The sequence below is a fragment of the Agelaius phoeniceus genome, chromosome 6 (genome assembly GCF_051311805.1).
Source record: "Agelaius phoeniceus isolate bAgePho1 chromosome 6, bAgePho1.hap1, whole genome shotgun sequence".
NCBI classification, from domain to species: Eukaryota; Metazoa; Chordata; class Aves; order Passeriformes; family Icteridae; genus Agelaius; species Agelaius phoeniceus.
In genome coordinates, this window is record NC_135270.1 from 43,231,662 (window position 1) to 43,256,460 (window position 24,799).

General features: G+C 44.0%; 1 protein-coding gene and 1 long non-coding RNA gene across 21 annotated transcripts in view; one reads left to right on the top strand and one right to left on the bottom strand.

The window, feature by feature from the left end:
- The window catches only part of LOC143694398 (uncharacterized), a 142,339-nt gene extending 124,230 nt beyond the window's left edge, over positions 1-18,109 (bottom strand). Inside the window, exon 1 of the long non-coding RNA XR_013182861.1 lies at positions 17,971-18,109. This is a non-coding gene — a long non-coding RNA (uncharacterized LOC143694398). The remainder of the gene's footprint in view (positions 1-17,970) is intronic.
- NRXN3 (neurexin 3) overlaps positions 1-24,799 on the top strand; it is an 868,815-nt gene that overhangs the window by 498,358 nt on the left and 345,658 nt on the right. For 2 of the 20 annotated variants that reach the window (XM_077180583.1, XM_077180578.1), the window contains exon 1: positions 17,582-18,673. The exons of 15 other annotated variants lie outside the window; for them this stretch is intronic. In XM_077180583.1, coding sequence (XP_077036698.1) covers positions 18,430-18,673 — 244 coding nt within the window. In that variant the 5' untranslated portion in view covers positions 17,582-18,429. Of the gene's footprint in view, positions 1-17,581; positions 18,674-24,799 lie in introns of those variants that run through there. 3 more of the 20 variants (XM_077180584.1, XM_077180581.1, XM_077180582.1) reach the window with 3 other exon arrangements.

The window sequence follows — 24,799 nt, forward strand, 5'->3', positions numbered from 1 at the left end:
TGGATATAACCTCAACTTTTCTGTCAGGTCTGAGCATTGACAGAGGAGTGCCCCAACATTTTCTGCTCTTCAGAAGGTCAGGCATATTTGATCTGGTTAATTCTGGGAAGATGAGAAAATTGTATTTTTTTCACAGCTCCTTTTAGAGCAGAAGTGCCAAAAGGCCTGTTGTCACCATTTCCAGCTAGACTGCAACCTCCTGCCTTTTGAGGTTTGTGAGAGAAACAGTTATTTTTCTCAAGAAGCGCTGAACCAGTGAAAAACCTTTTAATCCTATCCAAAAGGAACAAGCCAGCTTATCTCCTGCTATCCCCTTCAATGTGCCAGCCATTAAACTATACATGAATATCTACATAAAAACAAACCCTGCAAGCAAAGGCTGACCCTGGGCAGTGGGGTTACTTTACCTTTTACATTACTTGATCTTGGTGTTCAGGTTCGTGCTGTTGAGCGTGTTTCTCGGTGTGGCCATTTACAGCACGTGCAGGGCTTCAGGCAGCAGTGTGGAGCATCATACATGGCTGTAAGCTGTGCAAAGCCTCTGGGCACATACATCATTTTCAAGGCAGCAGGAATGCTCATTCTTTTTGCCAGGCTTTAGCTGTGGGAGCTTGGATGAGCCTTCCACCTTGGAGCTCCTGTTATCCTGCTGCACCGGGAATATTCAGCACTCAGTGTAGCCATTCTGCAGCTGCCTGGCAGAGCACCAAGCTTGCAAGAGGGCACATGAGAAAGCATAACCCTGTTTAAAACTACTCAAACTCATCAGGAGACTCTGGTATTGCAGAAGAGGAGAGGTAGCACTGCTTCATAGTTCATCCTTATGCAAATAAGGTGCCAGCCAGCAATAATAAAAAGGAACTTTCCTGAAATTGAGAAATGCTGTAAGCAGGAAGGTAAAGAAATGGGGTTATGCATGTGCTCCTCTTGCTCCCAGCCCATGAAACAGGGAGACAAGGAAGGAAGACAGAAAAGGGAAACAGGCAAGTGGTCACAGGAGAAGGGAGACCAATGAAATAAGTCAGATTTCTGTGAAGATGATTAGTTTTAGGAAAGCTGAGGCAAGGCAAGGAAGAGCAACGTTGCCTACCCAAATTTACCTAGATGAGGAGGCTAGTTACTAGCACTGGGGCCACAAAACAACTCCACTTTAGATTTTCATTTTCTCAATCCAAAGGCAAATAAATGCATATTTAAATGATCACAGCAATTAACCACTACTCCAGTGTAGTAATGCTCTGTCACATCTGCCTAGCAAACACCTGTGTATGCCTCTGCAGAGCAGAGATTTTGAAATGTTCACTGATCAAGTTCTGTTGTTTTTTAAATGTGAGATGCTTTTTATTGCTAGTGCATAATTTAATTTGAGGCCACTGGTGGCTGATGTGTATCTTAGAATCTGAGCTCCTGCAGGCATATAGTGTCATTGAATCTGCTCATTTAATTTTTATGAAACAAAATTTTTTATTTACTACAGATGAAAGCATGAAAACAGCCCCCCTCTCCCTTTACCCACATACAAAAAGAAAAGGCAAATGAAAGGAATAGCACAATATTAAAACAAAACAAAAAAATGTTTAAAATCCCTCTTGTTGCACCTGAGGGGCCAGCTCTGAGATTTAGATTTCAGAGGATGGTAGTTTTACTAGTCTGAGCTTCTGGATTCTGCCTGGAATGGGAAGGCCCACATTCCTTCTTGGGAAAGAGCAGACTGTGGCAGATGGTGAAATAGTAAAATTAATTTTGTGAGACTCCATTTTTCCAGTGTAGAAGGTGTCTCTTGATTTGGGTGTTGGAAGGAGGCTGAGAATAGGGTAGGTTGCAGTGGAGTCCCATGCATGAGTAGCTTGCAGAGGGCTCCTTTGCAGAGTATCCAAGGTTACCCTTCTGTGATGTCAGGTGTCCTAAATTTGGTGGCTGACTCTGCTCCTATGTGTTAAATTATAGCATTCCTGTAGGTTATTTGTGTTTGCTGTGTTCTTGTGATGTGCTTGTAATCTTGTAATTGAAGAATAAGTTTTCTTTTTAAATGCCATTGCATTTTGGCACCACACATCTCAGTTGACAGTGGTGCAGGATACTGTAATGCATTAACAGAGTTCTGCTCCTAGTGCTGCAAAGCAGCATCATTTTGCAGCATGTTTTGTTGAACAGGATGTGATCATTTCTTTGAGCCTTATATTTGGCTGCAGAACCAAAGGGGATGCTTCTCCTGACAGCATTCTGTTAAGACCAGAAATGCAGTCAGAGCTTTTTAACTGAGAACATCAAGAAATGAGCCTGACTGAGGAGGTAGGAGTGACCTTTGGGATGATCAAGTGACCACGGTTGGTTGTACTAAAAGGGAAGTAGCTGATTCATTACGGCCACTGAACACAGTTCTCTGCAGTTCTTCCTAATGCTCCAGTGTGTGCACTAGCCAGTGCTGTCTGCCCTCATCTGCTGTCACAAAGCTCCCATAATGACTGACCATTGACCACCCATCCTGCTCAGTGTGCTGTATCTACCAGTCATATCTAGATGTGCACCACTGTGGAAGCTTGAGCTGTTCCCACTCATCCCTTTCAAATGCGATTGTCCTGTCTGCCCTGTCTGTGCCAGGAGTAGTGTCTTGCCTCAGCACTGCCCTTTCCATAGTGGTGCTGCAGTCACTGGGGTCAGAGTTCTTGGGGTTAGTCACTGCTCACATTCATGCTAACAGAAAAGAACCAAAGCAACAAATATGCTCCAAATGCATTTAAAAAAAATTAAAAAAAGGAGGGAGCATGTATGTTCTGTCACAGAAAGGCCTTTTAGATTTGCTCATGCTCCTGTCAGAAAAGTTTTTAACTTTATATTTACCTATGTGTTTACCCTTCTTCCTGGCTTCCATGTGCAAAGGTGTACCCTTCCACTATTGGTACATGATACACCAGAAAAACACTGAAAGCTCTCTGGGTCCCTACAGCTGGCTGACCCTTGGAATGGTGAAAGGCAGTGGTCTGAGAGAGTGTGCCTTTTTTAATTGAAAAGAAAAAGAAAAAAGAGCAGTCTATTTTAGATGTGGGAGAGAAAACCATTTAGAAAGCTTTTCACTTCACAAGGCTCTTCTGTGACATTTAGGCTCATTTATACTAGTTAAAAAAGAATTTGGCACCTTCCCACCTCACTTATCAGGCTTGGAAGAGAAAAAGCAACTAAAAAGACAAGATTACTTGATATGTTGCTTTGTTTTGTTCACATGAAGTGTTGTGCCTGTTGATGTTGGCTGGGTTCTATTAGAGCCCACAAAGGGCCTTGACAGAGGAGTCATATTCAGTCAGGTTCAGGGCTTGCTTTCTAATGAGGAAGGATAATTATCGTGCCAATCTCTGATCGCTTTTTACAAGGCACATTTAATCTGAGGGAAGATGGGAGCATCTTTTGTCTCATATGGACTTGAGAGCAGGGCTAGCAGGTGTAACAGAGTAATTACCCTGAAGGATTTGTTCATTATTTCCCAGAAAGAGGAGAAAGTCTTTGTGTCACTGTCTCTCCTGCCTTCCCTGCTCTTGAGTTCAACTCGGACAGTTTGATCATGGTGGCCCCACTTCTCCAAGCACTTTTACTCAAAAACACTCTTGACAAGCATTTATTATTGGATTTGACAGCCAAGTAGTCTCCCTACCCTTTCTGCCTTTCTCTTAGAAAATTTGCAGTGTGTTTTGATGGGAAGCTGATAATGTGCAGTGTGCTCTGAGGGCCCTGCTCCCTTGGCTACAGAGATGTATGGCCATGGTTGTATCCTTGCATACACTTATGTACATTATCAATAATCTCCATAGGTGTGCATGCTACCTCTCTGGGTTCAGGTCATAAGTGTCTTTTCTTTGAAAACACTCAGGTGCCCATTCCAGGGGAGTACATAATGAGTATATACTCTGTGAGATGTTTACTTTTATATAACTCAGTGCACTCATGTTTACAAATTAATTTATGGCTTCTGATTATATGGGAACACTAAGACTACAGGGCCAACTGTAACTTCAAAAACTATCTTGAGAATTCTTCTGTGTTTTTTTCTTAGCTATAACACAAATTCATGGAATTCCTGGTTTTGCATGTTTCTTTGTAACATAGATTATCTCCCTGATCGTGTTTACCAGTTGGTCCCACAGTCAACACCAGAGGGCTTGACTCTAGTTTGGGAATAAATGGGTCTGGATAGCAACTGTATAAATTAATTTTGCCTCAGGGAAAAAGTAAAACAGAACTAGATTGTGAAATACTGTGATTTTAGGGAATTGAACCTTCCTCTTAGGACAAGGTTTTTGGATTCTCAAGCAACTTGGTCAGATACAGAAGCTTGGAAACAGCTCTAGAAAGTGTTTAAAGTGTAATTTCAGTAAGATTTAATTTATTTTGTCTTTCAGTTTGCAGTCAGTTCTTTCATAACATCTCAGTGGTTTTTGTTTCCAGCATGACATAGGTTTCTGCAGTGGGGGATGACTTTGAATGTGAAGACAACTGGTGGGACAGTTGTGCTTTAGATGCTGGGGAAGTGGGTTTTGCATGGAAAAGTTGGCAGGATTCACTTTCTGGCTTTAGCTATGAGCATTGCCAACTCATTGCAGCAAAAAGAGAGTACAAATCTCACAAACTTGCCATTTTATACCTGCAGCTTATCACTACTTTGGTTTATAGATGGTTCAAGATATTGTTCTTGTATACTATTAGATCAAGACCAGAATATCTCGATCCTATTGGAATCTGAAGGCAGGAACTGAAAAGGCAGTTTTTCTTGGATTGTAGCAAAGTCCAGCAATGTGGAAGAGAAACACTCTGACCTCTTTTGATTCATTCACACCGTCCCCTGCCACATAAATTTCTCTAAACACAGGATGAAACACTAAAATTGTACTATTGGCTCTAAGGGGAAAAAGCTGTGAGTAAATCTGAATGATCCAAATCCCAATGTCCAGCTGCTGAAACAACTGTTAAAACAGGTGTGTCTAATTTTAGCTTTTGAAACAGCTGGGTGAAGTGTTGGCTGTGTTTCAGTGTCTTTTGCTTAAAGAGAAGGCAGGTGGCATTCTCTGAACAAGCTGCTATTGAATTAGAGAGACCTGTTAATATTAGTGAGTCAACTTAATTCTCTCAACCTGCTAACAAGAGCAGTTTGGAAGGGGCTGGAGAAGAATGACAAGGTACCTTGAATAAACCAAAAGGGAAAGGGCTTGCGGTGTGTTTGTTCTAGCAACAGCAATTTAATCAGTTTAGGAGCATCTGTGCTGCCCATCACTTTGCTGGCTGTTTGAATTCCTTTTTCCTGGGTGACCTAAGGCATGTATGTGCTAGCTGTATTTTTTGAATGAAAGCATACTCCACTGAAGTAAAGATTACACGTGAACATGAATAGATTGGCACGTGTGTGTGACAGAACGTTAAAAAAGCCAACAACAACCCTGCTCTGAGTAATTTGGGATTTTTGTTGCAAAATCGAGCATTCAATATTGTGGCAATCTGGAAATCCATGTAACATTTTCCCCCTTCTGCATTTCTTTCAGTCTTTTTATCATATCAAGATCAGGATCATATATATTCTTGTAGACTCCTTATTTGTTTGTGAGCCAGAAAGAATCATTAAGTGAAATATATTTGTATAGATAGGAAATTCTGTAGTTTGTGAAACCTCTGTTTTAGTTGATATAAACATTTTCTGAATAATAAAGAGGAAAGTGGAGTTTTGTAATTAAAGAATCTAATGCTCCACTTGTTTCCCTAGCTCAGCAGCAGCATTCTAGAGTGATACATTCTTCCTAAACAGCAATGAGTATGTTACAGATGTGAGGGCAGAAATAATGGATTGTTATCAGTGTATACTTTACATTGGTTTCTTTATGTCCCTGGGAACAACAGCTGGGAAAGCTGGTCACTATATGAAGTGGACTGTGAATCCCTTTCGGGGAAAAAAAAAAATCTCATTGCAAAGAAGTAGGGGGAAGAGAGAAGATATTTTAAGAATGAGGCATTTTGTCATGTTCTTTAGCAGCATCTGATTGTGCCAAGGAAGGTATAGCTCCTCCAGATGTCAGCTATTTAGAGACACACGCCAGAAGTTCTGTGGACAACAAATGATTGAATCCCACCAAGATGCTTTTCTTGGCAAGAGAAGAAATGGGAGTGAGTGGGTGAGCCTGTGTGTGTTACTGTGAAGGGTGGGGTGGGCCATTACAAATATGGGAGATAAGGAGAAAAATGAAGATGGATGGTGGTAAAAATACCTGCTAAATGCCAGCTGTCCCATTTGGATAGAGTGGGATTTTTGCCTGGTTGTCTCAGCACTTTGTCTAGTGTGATTTTAACCCTATTTTGCCATGGTTTATGTAACCTAAGCTATGATAAGCTCTGTATAAACATCTGGATATGTATTATTTTTAGCCTGTAACTAGTGGCCTGAGAAAACTCAATAATGAGTTTTCAATACAGCTTGCTGGGAAAAAAAAAACAAAACCAGCAACAACAACTTCTGCTTTTTTGTTGAAAGCAGAAGTTTTTTATAGCTTTATTCCTTTAGATGAAAATTTTGTTAAAAGTATCTTAAAGCTCAGCAGTCTTTCTGGGGATAGGTCAAAGGGTTTCAAAGAACCCACAAATAATTAGACAGCTTGGGGCTTCCCTCAGAGGCTACCCATTTCCCTGACAGAAGTTGGAAATGTGCTGTTCTACTGGTTTTGAAATTTACACTTGTGTAGTATTTTCTTCTCTCCTCTAACTTCATTAGCTAATTGATTTCTCTTTCTAGTGCAAGCTTTGTTCAGTGTTTGGCTCTGATACAGAAGCAATGTTTGCAGTGAGGAAGAGCAGCATCCTACCTTTTGGGGTCTAGATGGTCTAGGTCCTGCTGCCAGTGCCAGATGAAATCTCCCATTTCTAGAGGAGAATAATGCTTGATCAAAGGGGAATAGAATTTCTCAATTTTTAAGGATTCTTTTGGACCATTCTGTACAAGTGTGGAAATACAGTGTTATTTCAGTCTGTTCTTATGGGGAAATCATGCTTCTACAATCACTCTGTTTGACCATTACCCCTTGGTTTCCTGGCCAGTAGCCACCACATTTGACAGGAGCATTAAAGCCCCAGAGATACTGAATTCCTCCAAAACCTGTTCCCCATCCCTGCTGAGGTGTAAGGGCTGGCCCACCAGCTGGCAGGCTTGCAACTCTGAACCTGCATCCATACAGGCTACCTCTTCCTCAGCCAAAGCAAGACATGAGAAGGAAAAGAAATGAAAGGTGTTACAGTGGGGTAAGGAAATAGGACAAAAACCAGAGGATGTCAGAGAAGGGAGTGTGAGAGAATGCAGGGGGAACCAAAGGTCATGTGGTGACATTGTGGTGAATAGGGGAGGGCACACACAGCACAACAAAGGGGAATCATAAAGCCTCATTTCTTAATCAGTTATTTCTGCAGTTCTGCTGCTTGTAGAACAAACATTTTTTCAGGTAGCCAGGAATATCAGATGCCCTTGTTTTATCTGCCTGCTGCTACATTTCTGGTGATAACACCTAGTGTAGGGGCTGGTAGTGGGTAAGTAGTGTCTCAGTGCAAGAAAATGTGTTATACAGAGCACCTGTATATCTGCTTGTTCTGTTGATCACATACTGCTTTCTGTCTCTTTGGGGTTTTTTTTTGGTAGCTTGGGCTGTCACAAAATAGCTACCTTCAGATTTCTGTGCAGGAGGAGATCAGAATGCAGAGATAAAGACAGCAACAAAATGATTCACAGTTAGTCATCCTGAAGACCACTCACATTTCTTTCACCCTCATATACCCACCATGCTTCTGCCAGTACCCTGGACGAGTCAGTGGCAGACTGTGTGTTGCCATCCTGAGTGCTCACTTTAGGTGACTAATAAAAAGGCAAGGGAGGTGAAATGTGGCATCTAATTAAAACTATGCAGACCTAATTATAACTTAAGGGGTTACTTAAGAGATATATTGGTCCAGGGAACAGATGGCTTTTGTATGACCAATTCAAAATTCAGATGGAAAAAATCAAGAAGCGTGGTTCTTCAAGTGACTTCCCTCTACAGGTTATGCTAGGCATTTTGCTATTTTCCCTTTTGGTTTTTTTGTTCCTTCTGTAGCTGTCCTGGGCTGATGGGCTGGGGAGGAGATAAAGAGGCTACAAGGGAGAGAGCAGAGCAGAAAGGTGTGCGCTCTTGTGCATGCACATGTGTTTGTATGCATCTAAGTGTAACCCCTGCATTGCTGGTTTTAGTTTTTTCCTTGACCCTTTACAATAAGTAGCTGGATTTTTTGTTTGCTCTACCCAATAGATTGTACATCCATGCTGGTAGCAGTTCATGCCTAATCTGTTGTATACAGCCTATCATTGAGGGAGTTTGCTACTCCTTCCCTTGGTTTCCATGTCCCAGTTTTCATGGCTGCCTGGTCTTTAAAGTCCTTGTACTCCTGGTAACTGTACTTGCTCTGGTAGTGTTTGAAGCTCCAGTGGGATTTTGTTGCTGTGGGTGCTTTCCCTCCCATTTTGCACAAAGACTACAGTGCTGGGTAAAGGGAAGTGTTCAGTTTGAGGAAGTTGGCTTTTTGCATCCATGTGAATACTATGAAGGCTCTGAATTACATGTGAGTTGGAGGATATCACAAGTCAAGGAAACTGCTGGGGCCCCAGGTGACCTGCAGTTCTGGGGAAGCTTGTGTAGGTGGAGTTTGAGAGCCTGGGGAGTGATGGGAGAGGGAGGTGCTTCACAAGGAGAGACATGCTTTTAAAGCAGTTAGTGCTCCTTATTCTCACTATTGTGCTGTTGTTGAGCCTCTCTGCTGGAGACCAAGTATCACAGTGAGGTCCCTGATCAGTTGCTGCAAATGGACCCAGAGTATATTCTGCTTCCATCTCTTTGATTTGTTTGTGTGGGTGCATTGCATGCCTTGAAGGCAGGGCCTGTCCTTGGAAGTATTACATGTATCAGCAGGGAACAGGTAGGGGATGCTGTATAACCACTCATCTCAGCATAATACTGCAGTGACCAAAGCTGCACTTTCTGAAAGTTGCAAAACCTTTTAAAAATCTCAGTGCAAAAGGCCTAGGAGCCTGTGGACCAGGGCTTAGTGGTATTTTCCATTTAAAAATATATAATTCTGTTACAAAATATATAACTGGGAGTAGCTAGCAGGGTGCTAATATGAGCTTTCTCTTCAAAAGGGGCAAACACCTTATAGGGAATGTAAGAAGGTGTATCATCAATAAGATACATGAAATGATTATTCTCATGTATGCAGTGCTCATAAGACTTTATCTGAAGGACTGCATCAAGTCTGGGACATTGTACTTCAAGAAAGATGTGGATGCTTTGAAAAAGTCTCTAGGAAACCAGCAATAATGAGCAGAGTTTAAATCCCATGGATTTCTAAGGAACAATAGAGCAAATGTCCTAGTCTAGGGAGGAGGGACATAGCAGAAGTCTTCAAATAGTATCTGTAAAGAGGAAGGAAATAATCTTTCTTGTATGACTGAGAAGAAATAACACCTCAATATTGCAACTGAAAATGTTGCAATATTGCAACATTTGTACTGTATGTTGGGGAATTACAGATTGCTAGGAAGGGAATGTATAGAACACTAGTAAATCAGGCCAGTTTTGAACTTTAAGCCAAAACTTTACTGAACTCATCGAGTAGCAACCCACTTTATGCCAATGGTTAATTCCCAAATATTATCATTAATTATTGCTTTATATAAAAAACTACAGAACTGTTATTCTTTAACATTTATGTCCTAAATTAACTGTGACTATACAGTGCCACAGAGCTGATTCTCTACACTTAGCACTGACAGTTACAGTTCTTGATTGCTTTAGCTGCAGAAGAAGTGAGAAGTAGAGAAGGATGAGAGAAGTTGGAAGTGATGCTGGCTTGTCATCTTCCATATCCAATTACCCTTTATGTGCTTGATTCTTTAATGCTATTTTGATCTCTCAAAAATGGGATCTTCAACTGCCAACAGTGCTGCTTCTCCTGTTCTTTTTTCCCCAGACATGCTTCTTGTGTGTTAGCAGGATGCATGTCTGTTTGCATCCATTATGCTTATCTTGTCCTTTGTTGCAACTTTTTGTTGCCTGGAGGCCTCCTATGAGCAAATAACTATGCCTTGTTTGCCTGTTTGGTGGTCATGATGCTCACATACTGAGTGAGATGCTTATATATACCATCAGAGTGTTGCAATATATTATAGACTGCTGTTAGTTACAATATTTTAGTATGTTTATACCTGGGCAGAAGGAAAGCTAAGATTAATTATATCCTGATTAATGCATTTTTAATTCATAGGTGTCACATGTGACTTCTTTGACTATGGCAAATTTGTGAGAAGGAGGGAAAAAATATTCATAAAGTTGCTGGTATATATTGCTTTCAGGGAATTGATTCTTCATCATTACACTTTGGACATCAACAAGAGTGTTGTAGGCAAAGTTTATACTGCATTGGTGGAGACAGGGACAATACAGCCTCTTCAGGTACCTGTCTGTCTGGTCTGTTATGAGCCTAGTTACTTGGAGGGGAACAGTTAATTTCCACTGTGGGTGAGAGCAATTGGACTGTATACTTGTACTACCCTGTGCAGGGCATGTAGCACAGGCAGCACCTGCAATAAGAGCTGTCCCCTTTGGGCATGGAGAAGGCCATCTAACAGCGTCTTGTTTGTTACACCCTCGCAATAAGTAATTTGACACAGACCATGCAGAACGGGCTCCTTCAGGGTTAAAAGCAGAAGAGTTGTTCCCCACAGCGTCTTCTTTTGTCCTTCAGATTTTTAGCTTTGGCTGCTCTGACCTTCTTTTTCTTTTCATCTCCTGCACTCTGACAAGGTATACATCTTAGGAAATTATACCTACCAGCAGCTCCCACGCAAGGAGGCTTGGCTGCTGGAATCAGTTTGCTCTTTGTCAGGTGGTGAGACACTCAGAGCATTGAAAGGTTTCCCCCCTATATCTTTCTTTGCTTTTAATTTTTTTTTTTTTTTTTTTTTTTTTTTTTTTTTTTTTTTTTTTTTTTTGGTGGCTGGATGACCACAGCAAACAGCAGTCACCTGGAAGTTATTGCTGTGAGTTGAACAGGTGATCACAGCCAAAAGCCAGGCAAAAATGATAGATGGAAGAGCAAAGGGGAGCCTGTGCACAGTGCATATTAGAGAACTCGCTTTTCATTAGCACAGAAGTCAGTTTAAAGGAGCAACAGTATTTCCAGCTTTCCTTTCTGTGTCAGACAAGATTTCTTTGAGTGCAAAAGGAAAAAGAAGTCTTCTTTCTGCTTTCATGGGTAGAATTAAAATAGTTCCCTATTTATCTCAGCAGATATTTTAGCTCCATCTATTCTCTAGGTCTTTCTACTTCAGTATTTCAGGTGCTATTTAAATTTTAGAGCTCAGAACTCTTAAAAATAATTTCCCAGCACACTAAGATTTTGTGACATACATGTTAGTTCTGCAGTGCTAATATTTGTCCTAGTGTGTAAGGCACAGCTTGCAGACCTTCCAGATCTACATCTGCAGAATAGATGCAGACAAAATTACGGTGGGCAACATCTGTGATGTGCTGGTGCATCTAACCTCCTGCTGCTGTGAGAGTCACTGAAGGCAAGGGATCACAGCAGTGTGTTATCCCAGGCAGGGCTCACACTAGGCTGGAAACAGGCTGTTCCCCTTCACCTTAGACTTGCCAACACTGATTCCGAACATAAGAAGGTACACATATCTTTTTGTTTCCATAAACATAGTAGCCACATGCAGCCATAGTATCAGTTCCTAGGAGTTAGGCTAGAGATGAATTTTGCTCAAAATCAGGCTAATCACAGATGTGTAAGAGGGGGATGCTATGAATGATGGAAATCAGTTCTACAGGTCACTACCATTTTATACTGATACACTTAGTGAAACTTAGGTAGTAGAAATGTGAATTCTGTGAAAGAAAGATCAGAAAATTAAACTGTTGGGCTCTTTTTCTTCATTGGTGATTCACTAATTATCTAAGGTCAAGCAGTGGGCAACTCTGATTTTTTCAAACTCAGCTAGTCTTTTAGTTTCTAGAATCTTTCTGAGCCTGAACAAACCTTTGATAAAAAATCACATTGCTGAAAGGGATACAAGAAGTCCAAGCAGGTTCTGTTTCTCTGCCTGACAAACTTTGAGCAGCTGCCATTGAGCCCAGCTTTTACTGAGAGTAAGAGATAGATGCAGTTCCAACCTTCCTGGAGGAAAAAGCTCTGCAGCCACAAAAGATCAGTTGTCTTTTGTGAGATGAGAGTCTGCCTGTCAGCACATGGCTGGAGGGCAGACTAGAGCCTGCTTAGCCCACTTTGATCAAGTACCCCAGAGGCAGGGACTAAAGTGTTGGCGAGACAGAAGGGGAGAGGGTTGGTACTTGAATAACAGAACCTCCTTATGATGATTGGAATAAACTAAACTTGAGCATCCTTTATTTAACACAAATCCCATTCATAATTGCTGATCTGCTGGAGATCTGAGGTGTGGGAAGGATTTTGTCCTCATTTTTGAGGCAGCTTTGGGAGAGAGGATGCTTGCTGGTACTTTGTGCAGGTGGTTAGGGGTATCTCTGCAGCACATTCTGTGAAGGAGAATTCCCAGGGATGAGGGAGTGAAGAACTCCCATGCTCAGGGCTGAAAGCATGGGCCAGACACTCCTGTGTCAAGGCACTAGTGCCAGTGTCTTCCATTCTCATAGGTTTGCAGACTAGGAGACTTTGGCCGAGAAAAGGTACGGTTTGCTCATAAAGCTGTTCTGACATATGTTGGCTCATGCCTTTCCAGCAAGTCTGTAATCTCTCCAGGGAAGGGACTCTCAGCTTGTGTTAGTTTGCATATTGCTGAGTACAGTGGATCATCCTTTGCACATTATCCAGCAAACAGGCAATCTGAACATGTTATTGTCAGTTTGCATTAGCAAATCCTGACATTGCCTCTTTTCCAATTATAGTTGATTAATGCTTATCAAAAAGAGACATGTTGCTGTATTTGTGTGCCCATGCACTTGTTCTTGCTTATTTTCACCAACATAGGACTCTAGATGTGTCAGAGAGTCTGAACTTTATGAGATTTTTTGGCCCTTAAATTGGATGTTTGATAGAACTGAATTTGTGTCTCAGTGGTTACCATTGCTTTTGGCTAACTTACTGCTAGCCCAGACTACCTGGTTGTAATCAACTTGCATTTTTCTTCTCAAAAAATGAACACCAAGGGTCAGATTTCCCTTCACTGATGTCAATCAACTGGCTGTGTTGAGTTTATTCACCCTGACATAAATGAGAGCAAAACTAGGCTCTAAAGCTTCTATATTAGTTGCTTTTGGCAATCTGTGGGGTCCCTTGAAACTGAGCAGAAAAGAGAATACCTGACCTTTGTTACATGTAACACGTAAGGCATATGCCTCAACTTTTGCAGGTAACTGGACTCAGTGGTTTTAAAGGAAAGCACAGAAGCCCTGAGAAAAGGTTGCTCCTTTTTCTTTTCTTTTCTTTTTTTTTTTTCCCCAGATACAGAATAAAGCTGAGAACAGAGACTGCAGCAACTTGGTTATATGCAAAAAAAGTACTGCACACAAGAAAAGTACTGCATATCAGCAGCTGTGTGCGTACTTCTCAGCCCTGTCCTGGAGCAACCCTCCCCTTTCGCTCTGGATGAGCAAACACTGATAATTTTTTGGTGCTGCTGGGTCCTGCCTCTTGAGGCTGCCTGCAGAGAGACAGTGATGACAAGGACAGTGGGGCACCAGGGACTAGTCTCAGAGCAGTTAATTCTGCCAGCAGTGCTGAGGAATTTACCAGATTTTTGGTCGTTGCTGTTGTCAGCAGAATTTGAAGTAGCTTGCTAAAGACAAAGGTGTCTATATTCCAGTCCTAAGCTCTCTACAGCATGCAATATTTTAGTTTAGTTTATTTTAAACTGTATTTTAACGTCATATATATGACATATTTTCACCCTCCTTGTTTTTGGAAAAGTACATTAAAAAAAATAATGGATCTGTTTTGAACCTTGAGAGAAGCAGTTCAGTCTGGCAAAAGCTTCTGGGTGACAGGCTGTTCTAGCTGACCTTATTCTCTTAACCTTATTATATACCAAAGCACTGACTAACACTGTACCTTGTTAGCTTCTACTGGTGGAAGCAAAGCTGTCCTCTCTCTGGCAGGCACGCTGCACTGATAAATGCTAATCGAGTTTCCCCATTGGATCCAGTTTAAAAGATCTGTGATTTTACAGCAGCACTGATTTCTCAGTTCTGAGTGCAGCAAAGTAATTAACAGCTAAGATTTAATAGGAAACATAGAGAAAGTTGTACTTGCTCCTTTAAATAAGGTGGAGTACAAACCCTTACTGGGCTTGAAGATGACTGGGTCTCTTTCTGGGATTCTAAAACTCAGAAACAATTGCTTTATTATTTCTCATTTCTGCAGATTATAGTGGCCCTCTGCTCTTTTAATAAAAGAAACAGCTGTGTAGGAAACAAGACTTTTCTCATATTTGTAGGGCACAACATATCATGGAAACCATTATCCTTTAAGGGATTCCATCTTGGTTCTGAAGACACAAGAGCATTTAGAAAGACTCTATGTTTACCCAGATCAAATAAACTAATATTAATACAACAAAGCCAGCCTCTTCTGAAGTAAATCTAATGGGAATAATGTTGAAACGTCACTTCTGACTATAAACTTCCCCTTGCCACCCAAGAGGAAGACTGCAATTGAAATCTGCCCTTTTCCTGCAGTGGTGCTGCTAAATAAATGAGTCACCTGTGAACTACAGGGCAGTAAATACATCCACTGACATCTCATAAAGCAAGGCAGAGTGAAGTTCCAGTACTTTCAGTGTCACCAGAATCCAATGATGTATTTATAGCTAGCTTCACAGGTTTTGCCTTTCTTCATTATTTATTTTTATGGTGTACTCCTAGAGTTTGGTTTTCTTGGCCCTTCTAATTTTTGCCTAAGGCAGTTTAACCACTGGTTTCCAGCAAAGGAAGGCTGGTAGGCAGAATGTAGAGCAAATCCCCATCGGAGGGCCAACACACAGCCACTCTGTTTCTCCTGTTCATGGACTGTCCAGGCATTTTCTGTCTCTGGCCAGGGCAGTCTGAAGTGATGCTCACCTTTGTATGTCCTACCAGCACCTAAGCTGGTACCTCTGTATGTGGGGAAGGATTGGTGGCAGACTGAATGAAGAAAAGGATCAGTGATTTGGTTTTGAGCTTGGTAATTTATTGGCCTTTGAGGGTTCTGCGTCCCACAGGTAGGAGGTTGGTGGGCAGCATGAACAGGGGATTGAGTATGGAGAAGAGGATGTGGCCTGTTGGACTGTTAAAGGGGAATTAAAAGCTGAAGGATGCTACCACAGTTTAGTCAAAGAAACAACCTCTTCTGTTTTCTTCTCTTTCAGTAATAGGGAAAATAGCTGCAGGACAGGGGCAAGAAGTGTATCCATGCAGTTCCCCTGTCCTTATCTCTAGAATTGCACTTTCTAAAACATATATATTTTCCACACAACGCAATGAATTTTCCACCCCTGTCTCCTGGAAAAGCAGCATTGAGTCCTCAATGTTTAAACCTGTAAAACCTGTGGCCCCTTTGACTAATCCTGTAATGTGTGACACATTCTGTCCTTTTTGTAATGGTGTAGTTGTTGCATTGCTTATAATTATCTGGATCTGAAACTCATTCAGATTTCTTTTATTTTACAAATCTGATACTCAGTGATGTGTATTTAATACCTGTCCTTCCCCTCTTCCCCTAAATCATGCTCCCTACAGCTTAACTACACAATAAATTTTTCAGAGCACTTTGTCTATGGACTGTGTGAAAATTAGGACTTCTGTGATGAGGGATTCAAGGGTGCTGACTCATGGGTCAGCAGCCCTTCAAGGTGTTGTGACAGGTTATATTCCCCCCTTTCCTCAAGTACATATATATATGTATGTGGTATCCCACCACATGTATGGCAGCAACCTCAGTTTCCTCAAAAAAACCTCAAGGCCAGAAAAAGTTGTCTTGCACAGATAAAACTGCTCTGTGCCCTCTGTATGGCACTGCAGACTTGCCATCTAGGAGGTACCTGCACTGCAGGTTACTCAGTCCTGTCTCCACCTGTGTGTCCCATTGTCAGGAAAGCTGATATTCACGCTTTAAGGCTAGCAAATGGCCACCAAATCGGTCAAACAGTTTATAATAACGGCATGTAGGGCTTGGGAGGGAGAATCTCAGTGTCTGTTCAGTTCCCATGTCTATCAGTCACTCACTGGCTCAACGTGACTGAGCTTCTGTTTCCTTATCTACAGAATGGCAAAGCAATACCTAAAGCTGTTGAATGGCTTCATTAATAAAAGATTTTAAAGCACTCTGAGATTCTTAGGTGGCAGATGTGAGATAAATGTGAAGATAATATTCTTGCTTTTCACAATCCCTGATTAAACCCAGCAAAACAGCAAGCATTTCTGGATGCTTTAGCCCCTGATTTAGATCACTTATACTGTAAGTTACTAGAAAATAAATTACAAGCATATCAGGCTCAACTAATAGTATTAGGTGTGCAACCTAGGGCTGATCATTACAAGTTACTGACATGTACCAAATTGAGATCAATGACTGAAAACAGAGCACCTCAGTGTTAGGGAATACTCGAGTCGAACAGCAGCTTTCAGAGGCGCATGCGTGCACACCTACAAACACGGCTCTAGAGGGGAAAACAAAAACTTACAGTCATAAACAATTTATTCGTTTGTATGAATAAATGAAAGGGAAGGAGGCAGCGCAGTGCAAGGTGAGTCCTGGGGCAGGCTGGCTCCTTTTCTAAAGCTCCTTATTGACTCCCTGAGTGATCTTGTGTAAGTCACTTCACTCCTGGTGCTTGCCTTCCCCACCGTGGCTGGGGATTTTTGCCATGCAAATTGATAGGCAGTAAATTACTTGATAAAGCTACTGCATTTGTTTATTAATTTATGGGCTGCAAACTCCGGCTGCATTCCTCACTCTCCGAGGATTAAGTGCAGATACACCTGCTTGGACTATACCTATTGTTGTTGGAGCCTTAAAAAGAAAAAAAAAATTAAAAAAAAAAAAAAAACGGTAAGAGCCGTAGGGAGTTTTAAAGAGCGCGGTCGTTCCTGGTTCTTCCTTTGCTCCTGAGCAGGTGCGGCTGCAGGACGAGCCCTGGGACAGGCGGGCGCTGCGGGACGGTGGCACTTCAGCGCATCCATTCCCGCGCCGCGGCCGAGGGCTCCCCGCGCTGGCTGGCCCCGGGGCGCAGCGGGACGGCGGCACGGGAGGAGGTCCCGTCCCCGCACAGACGGGGTGGGCGCGTTTGCCCGGGGCCGCTCGGGGCTCCGGTGGGTGCCGGGCTCCGGTTCCCGTGCTGCGGCTCCAGAGCCGGGTGTTCCCGGGGGCCGGGGGCGCGCGGGACCATACGAGCGCATGAATGGCGGGGGCGGTGCCGCGCCCCGGCCCCGCCTCCCCCCGGAGCCAGCCAGTCCCTCTGCGCAGCGCTGCCGCCGCTCCCATTGGCTCGTCGGCGCCGGGACATTTGCATGCGGCTCGCCCATTGGCGGAGCCGCTTCCCCGGCCGCCCCGGCTGCGCTTCACCTGCGCCGCCGAGTTGGCCGCACTTGGCGCCGGCCGCCCGTCCGCAGCCAGCCCCGGCTTCGCTCGCTCCGCGCCCGCACCGCGCCGCCCGCCCCGCCGCTCCAACCCGCTCCAGCCCGCCCGGGAGGACCTGGCGATGCGCTCGACGGCCTCGCAGGGTTAATCGGATTGAGCCCTCGGTCGCCTGGATTCGGTGGAAGGAGGATGATAATCTAGATCGCTATGTGTGTGTGTGTGTGTGCGCGCGTGTGCGTGTCCTAGCAGTTCTGCATTGCAACACTTGCTAGTGGAGAAGCAAGAGAAACCCCCCGGAATTGGGATTAAAAAAAAAAATCAAAAATTTACCTGGGGTCCCTGGCTTATTTCTTCTTTTTCGTTTTTAATAGTCCCTCTCAGCAAAGTGAGAGACAGGAATCGCAGGCAGGGAAAAGTCCTCAAGGACCCCGTGATCCTGGAGGAACCTGAACAGGACCCTCGTGCGGACATGTGCGGCTTTCCTGCGCACTCCTGGAGGCTCGGTACGGCCGCGGGGTTCCTGCCACAGTAGATCCAGCCCTGGGAAACGGCGCGTCTTATTCGTCTCTGTGTGGTTACTAACCTTCCCCCATCCCTCCCCTTCCCCGCTAGCACTCGCTCTCTCGCACACACACTGTCTCTTTTCTTCTTGAGCACACACGCACGCCCCTAGAGCCTCGGAAGCGACTCTCCTTTCTGCTAGCATGGGTCCCCTGGCATCATGAACGTTATTCTCTCTCCCTGGCTGGAATTCAGACTGCCCGTCTGTAGGTGTCTTGTGCCTTGACCATGCACCTGAGAATAGACCCCAGCATTTGCCCGGGACGCCGCCCCGCCTGGACCCTGTGGATGTGCTCCCTCTTTTGGGGATGTATCGTCAGCTCTGTGTGGAGTTCCTCTAACGTGGCTTCTTCTGCCTCCTCTTCCTCGTCTGTTTCTCAGGCTCAGTATGAGCACCACTTCCACGGCAGCAAGCACCACTCTGTGCCTATCTCTATCTACCGCTCCCCTGTCTCCCTCCGAGGAGGACACGGTGGGTTCCCACTCTTGTTTCTTTCTAACCTTTTTGCAGAGCAGTTGGAGCAGCAGAGGGGGAGCAGGGACGATGGCTGTGTCTCCGGGGGAGGGGGGTCCTCCCTGCCCCTCATATTTCTTCCCCCTCCCCATTAACCCTCCACTCCTCCCCTGCCCCCGAGCCGAGCCTAGGGCTGAGGACGCACCCTTCGAGAGGCACCTTCCCGGGCCGCTGTGCTCCAGCAGGACGGAGGGTGGGGGCCGGGACGGGCTCGGGTCGCTCTGTGTCAGCGCCGAACAGCTCGGGACGGCGGAAGTGCATCCGCTCCTGTCCCGCTGGGATCCTGCGACGGGGAAGCACTAACTCCCTGGCTTGTAGCGGCTGACATGGTCATTGCAGCAGCGCAGCTTCCCCGCCGGCCACCCTGGTTTCCCGGTTGCCCGGCTGCGGGAGGGCCAGCCGGGAGCTTGGGGAATTGCCGCCGCTCCTCCCCTGCCTGCGCGCTCGCGGCGTTCCTGGGTGAGGAGAGAAAGGGGCGTACAAAGGAAAAGGCGAGGTCTCATTCCTGCTCCTGGCTTCCTGCTTGGTATCTGGTAGTGTCTTCCTGGGAAACCCTGGGGCAGGAAATAATAGGGAGTAGGTTTTCACTCTGGCAGCAAGAGAGAAGGGGAAGAGGGTGTCTGAGATGCCAAGAGAGAGTGAGTGGGCCAGCATCGTGCCCCTGAAATGCTGAGCAATGCTTAGCAGCTGGACCTACACAGCGTCTTAACCGGCTTTCTCAAGTCTTCTCACCCTGATAGGAGTTGGCCTAGGCCTGTCTGGCATGGGGGCTTTTCCTCATCTCCACCTTCTCCTGTCTGCTGTCCTTGTCCTTAGCGACTGTTTTCAGTCATATCAGCTGGGAGACTCCGGCAGGCCAAGGCCTGGCCCCTTCCCTCCAGGGCTGCAGGTCAGGGTCAGGTCTGGCCTTCCATCATAGGAGTATTCACCTAGAGATTCACATTTGTGCAGGGCCAGAAGAAGAAGAACCAGTATCAGAAATGAAGCATAGGAACACTTTGAAGGAGAGGGAAGGGAAGGAAGGAAGGAAGGAAGAGCCCTGACACAGTTGGTGCCGCATGACATGGCTGCAGCAGAGACTATGAGGATGTGCTGGCAGGGCTGTGTCAGGGTTATGAGGGTATTGAAACCTGGAGCACTCCAGATAAGTGTTCAGATGACCAGCAGAGCAGTCTGGAGGGTTCAAATGGCACAGCGATGAATGGACCTCCAGTGAGATCTCTAGGTGCGTTGGCAGAGCTGTAGAAGAAGCTCGGTATTGCAGATCTGAGCCGAGGAGCGCTGGAGGGGGAAAGGGCTCAGGAACACAGCCAGGAGGCAGATGCTGCAGGTCACAGCTGATCACCAGCGGAGCAGGGCTGTGCTAGCAGGAGGTGCCCTGGCAGAGCTGCTGGAGGGCATTGGAAGAGGGTGACAGGGAGCTCTGCAAGGTAGGTCGTGATGCTCTGGCAGTGCGGGAGGGGGAGCCCAGGGCACTGCAGAATAGCACCGTGCTGCAGAGGCGAGGGCTCAGGACTGAAGTGGCACTGGGTGCAGTAGGTTGAATGGGAGGTGTTCAGCCATTTCTGCAGACTCAAGTGGCACTATCCTTTCAGCCTATCAAACTCCCACTTCTGCTCCAAAGTTCACATCTATCCTAAAATGCAAGAGAAACATTCAGGCCCCACATGGAAAGGGAATCAATGCCATGCCAGACATTGAGACCATCTGTTAAGCACCACCCATGTGAAACTCAGTTATGGGTTATTAATCACTAGCAGCAGGAGCCCTGTTATTTGTAGCAATGCTTGAGGACCATGTGAGAGAGTCCCTGTTGTGCTAAAGCAAGAAATATGAGGGATCAGCCAGTCACTGCCCCAAAAGGTTTTCAACCCCCCAGCTTTTGTAGCTTAGTTCTGTGATGAAAGGGGATAGCAAAGTCTGGCTTCTAGGTCACTTGTGAAGAAAGGAGAGAAGGATGTCACAAAATGTGATAGTGTTTGGCTGTGCTGTTAAAGTCAGGCAGCAGTCTGTGTGAGAGTCTACAGCATATTTCCTGGTCAAGAAATGATAGCTCTTTTCTCCTTGATGGCTTTTCCATCTGCCCTGAAAGTCAAGAAAATCCTCATTTAAGAGTCAGGATCAAAAGCAGTTATCAACTTCAGTGAGAAACAGGCATTTTTTTGGTGTCCCCATTGCAGAAAGGAATCAAGGGAAATAGAGAACTCAGGGAGCTCAGGTTAATGCATAAGTCAATGTGAGTGGTTTGGTTTTGTGTGGGATTTTTTTTTTTTGGTAGTTTTTTTTTTTTTTTTCTTTCCTCATCATGCCTTGTAGCAAAGCTATCATAAAAACCTCCTTTGGCCATGAATAAGAGGATGAATGAGGTGGGCAGATTGAGAGAGGAAGAAGAGACCACAAAGACAGCTGGTCTTGGAAACATGCATGGTTTATATTTGTGTGTTCTTTCACTGTTGCACAACAGAGGCCCTTGGAACTTGGATCTGTAACAGCGTTGAGGAGTCAGATTCTAAGGAGGCTGTGCGCTCCCTGTGTTTCCTGGGATTTTGATAATTTGTTTTTTTTCTAGAGAAATAAGAAATTCATTCTGATTGCTGCCCTGCTTAGTGACTACATTAATACTGGTTTTGGAAGGAATCAGATCAGGATCATGGCCACCCTGCTGTGTTGTCTTCCAACCCCACAGTGCTGACCACTGGGACTCAGTCTTGTATTTAAACATATTTTCCTTTTTTCCTCCTACATCCCAGTGGATTTCAATCTGTTTGAAGAAGCAAATTAATATCTAGCACAGAGGAAAAATAAATGTCTCATGAGCAGTGAGCACTTGTTTGGAGCCTGTGTCTTAGTGCTCCTTTAAAATCAGTGGAGTACCTTCTTGTGGCTTACCTTGAGCAGGACCAGACCCAGATCTGGCAGTCACTGCTGTGCTGGTGTTACAAGAGTTAATTCTGAAATCACCCAGCTGGTGCTTTATGGTAGTTGGTAGTTGGGCTGCAACCTGCAAATGCAAAACTTGGCACAGTGCATCTTCTCAAGGAGAAAGTCTTTCTAACAGATTTACCTCCTTCTCAGCAGAGGAGTGAGCCTGGCCAGGCAGGGGACTTCAGCAAGTTAGAACAAATCTTTTTTCCATGTGAGGACCTTCCTAGACTAGCAGAATGTGTATCCCTGAATAATAGGAAGGGAAATCCTTGATTCCTTTTTGTTTCACTAAGGGCTTGTGAAACAGAGGAAGGAACAAATTTGGGGCAGTGTTTATTGAAAGTTCACATGAGCTGAATCCTCCTGTCTCCCCTGGGCTGTTTAGCGCCGTGCTGGGTCAGCTGCTTTACCGGAGCCTGCAGCAGTGCCTTCACAGCCCCTCTTTCCAATCCTTGTGGCCTCAGCTGATGAATAATGTGTGCCTCTGGTTGACAGATAAAATGAAGGGATTTTGTGTGTGTTTGGTCTTAGTGATGAATTAATTAATTTACTTTCTCTTTTCCTCCTCTGGCTGTTTGTTCTCTGGCTGTCCTTAATGGCTGTGCAGCAGAGGTGCTCAGAGGTGATGTGTGATGCCTTGGTCGCCCCTGGCTGCAGGGACTGCTCTGCAGCTGTGGGAGCAATGCTGGGCACAGGATAGTTTCTCTTCATTTTCACTTTGTGGAGCCTAGGCTACCCTGGGCTGTTGCACTAGTCATAGGAAAAAGTGTAGGTCTGTTGTGAGGACTGGTAGTGAGCAATCACCAGATCTTGTGGGTATAACTCTCAGGTCTGAATCAATTCTTAGACATTCTGTTATTTGTATGAAGCATTTCCTTCTCTTATATCTTTTTGAAAATTAGCAAATGAGAGTGAATGCTTGGACAAATCAAGAGAGTGTTTCCATAAGATAGGCAGGTATTCTGCAAAGCAGTGTCAAAGATTGCCACACACAGCTCTAGCAGTGTACACTTTTTAAAATACATATGTCCTTGCTGCTCATCCAGTGTGACCTATTCCTCATCTCAGGATTCTATGTTCTTGCAATCCCGCCTTTTCCTTATGAGAGGAAACAGATTCCCCATCCTTGGCACTGCCCATTCCCCAGTACAAAGCAGGACCTTTGCCATTCCTCCTTCACCAGGAGAGTGAGCACAGATTGGTAGCTTTAACAAAATGGGAAAAATCGCTCTGTACAAAGCAGTCAGTGATCCAGCAAAATTAACTTCACTCAGAGCTGAAATTAAGGTTGCAATTAAGTTCTGCAAAGGTGAAAATCTAGTAGTCAGTCTGCTTTCTATGGCTTGCCTTTATTTTCCTATCAGCAATGAAGCCTAATTTTTTGGCAAAGACTAGTGCCAAATGTATGCCCAAATGTTTACATTCCCTTCCGCAGAGATGTTAACAATGATTAATTATTTTTAAAGGCGGTTTCCTTAAATTATCTTAAGCTGGCTATCCAGAAATCAAAGCATCCAAACTGACTCAGTTAGAGTTTTAAGTGATCATAGCTGGGCTTTTCCCTCCCTGTGCTGACTCTGTAGCTCTTCTGAGAAAGCACAGTTTTCAGTAGTTGAATATGGAAAAACTCTGGTATGTACAAAGGCTATTTCCTCAAAATGAGGTTTCTATTTGACTTATCCTTTGCATGCTTTTCTATGAAACAATTTCTGATCAGGTGCTTTGATTTCTCATTCTGTGCACTGTATTAACTGTTCTCAACTTGGAATAGTTTGCATTGATCTCCAAAACTGATGTTAAAGTCTGTTCACCTGGTACTTGTTCTTAGGATATTCCAATGATCTTATGAGATCTGGAACATGAGAAACTTATTGTTGAACCCTGTTAGTCTTATTTAATATATGTATGTCTCTTTGTGCTCTTTGAAATGTTGTTCAGACCTATTCTGCTGAAGGTATAGTTTCTTAAGACATGTAAAAAAGCCTCCTCTGAAAGCAATGTTGTGCTTGCTCGGTATCTCATAGCACATTTTGCAAAAGGAACAATGCTAGTCCTAGTCAGAATTAGATCAGGGTTTTCTTCCTCCTTGTATTTCCTTTGCAATTTAGACTGGAGAGAGGTTTCTTTTCTTTATTGTTTCTGCTTTTGGATAATACATCCCTGACTTTTCAAGGAACTGCCACATTCTGCTGCAGAGGTAATTACATTTCAAAGACAGATGAAGGATCCTGCTGTATGCTTTGTATAGGTGTTGATGTAAAGAATATATGGTTATGTGACATCAGCTATGTAGTCACAATACTGCAGAATGAGAACGTTACCTTTTATAATATTTCTGCATTTAAAAATACATGGTTTTTTTCCTAATAATACTGGCTAGTTTTTCTTGTTTTCTTTTTCTTTCTCTTCTTTTGCCATGGCATGAAAATATATGTTTGAACAGTATTATGACAGCCACTGGATTATTATATACTGTGCTGTTGGGAGCTCCAAATGCCTCACTAGAAGGAGGAAAATGCACCTAGGTCATGTAATGTGGCAATACTGATAAGAACATAATAGTCTCCAGCTGGTGATGGGCAAGTCCCATGGTTTCCCATACAGAAGGTAACCAAATAAAGAGCTGGAGCTTCTTAGTGCAAGGAGTAGTTTTGAAGTTTTGTTTGGGAAGTGCAAAGGATGACCATTCTTCTGTTTTTTTTCTTTTCTATGTATGTGCTGTGCCTTAACAAGACCAGCTCTCTGTGTAGTTGCCCAGGATGACAGTCCTGTGCTGATTGGCTGCCTTGTTTTGGGGTTTGGTTGGTTGGTTGGTTGGTTTTCTTGTTTGTTTTTGCCCTTGCTGTCCTGGTGGTCTCTGATAACTATGGAAGGTCATTTGTACTAGCAAAAAAAAAAAAAAAAAAAGAAAAAAAGAAAGAAGTTTTCATGTCTTATGTGTAACCTCTGTACACCAAGACACACCAGACAACATGCTGTTGACTGATGGATCTGATTTTTTGTACGACCTTGACAAGACATTACTTTCTGACTTGTTTTCCTCATCTGTGAAATTAAGAGAAAACCATTTTTTCACCTAGGTGAGGCAAGCAGTTCTGGTGCATCTGTGTGCTTTGAGATCCCTGGCAGGGATCCACAGAAATGAATGAAACCCCAGTA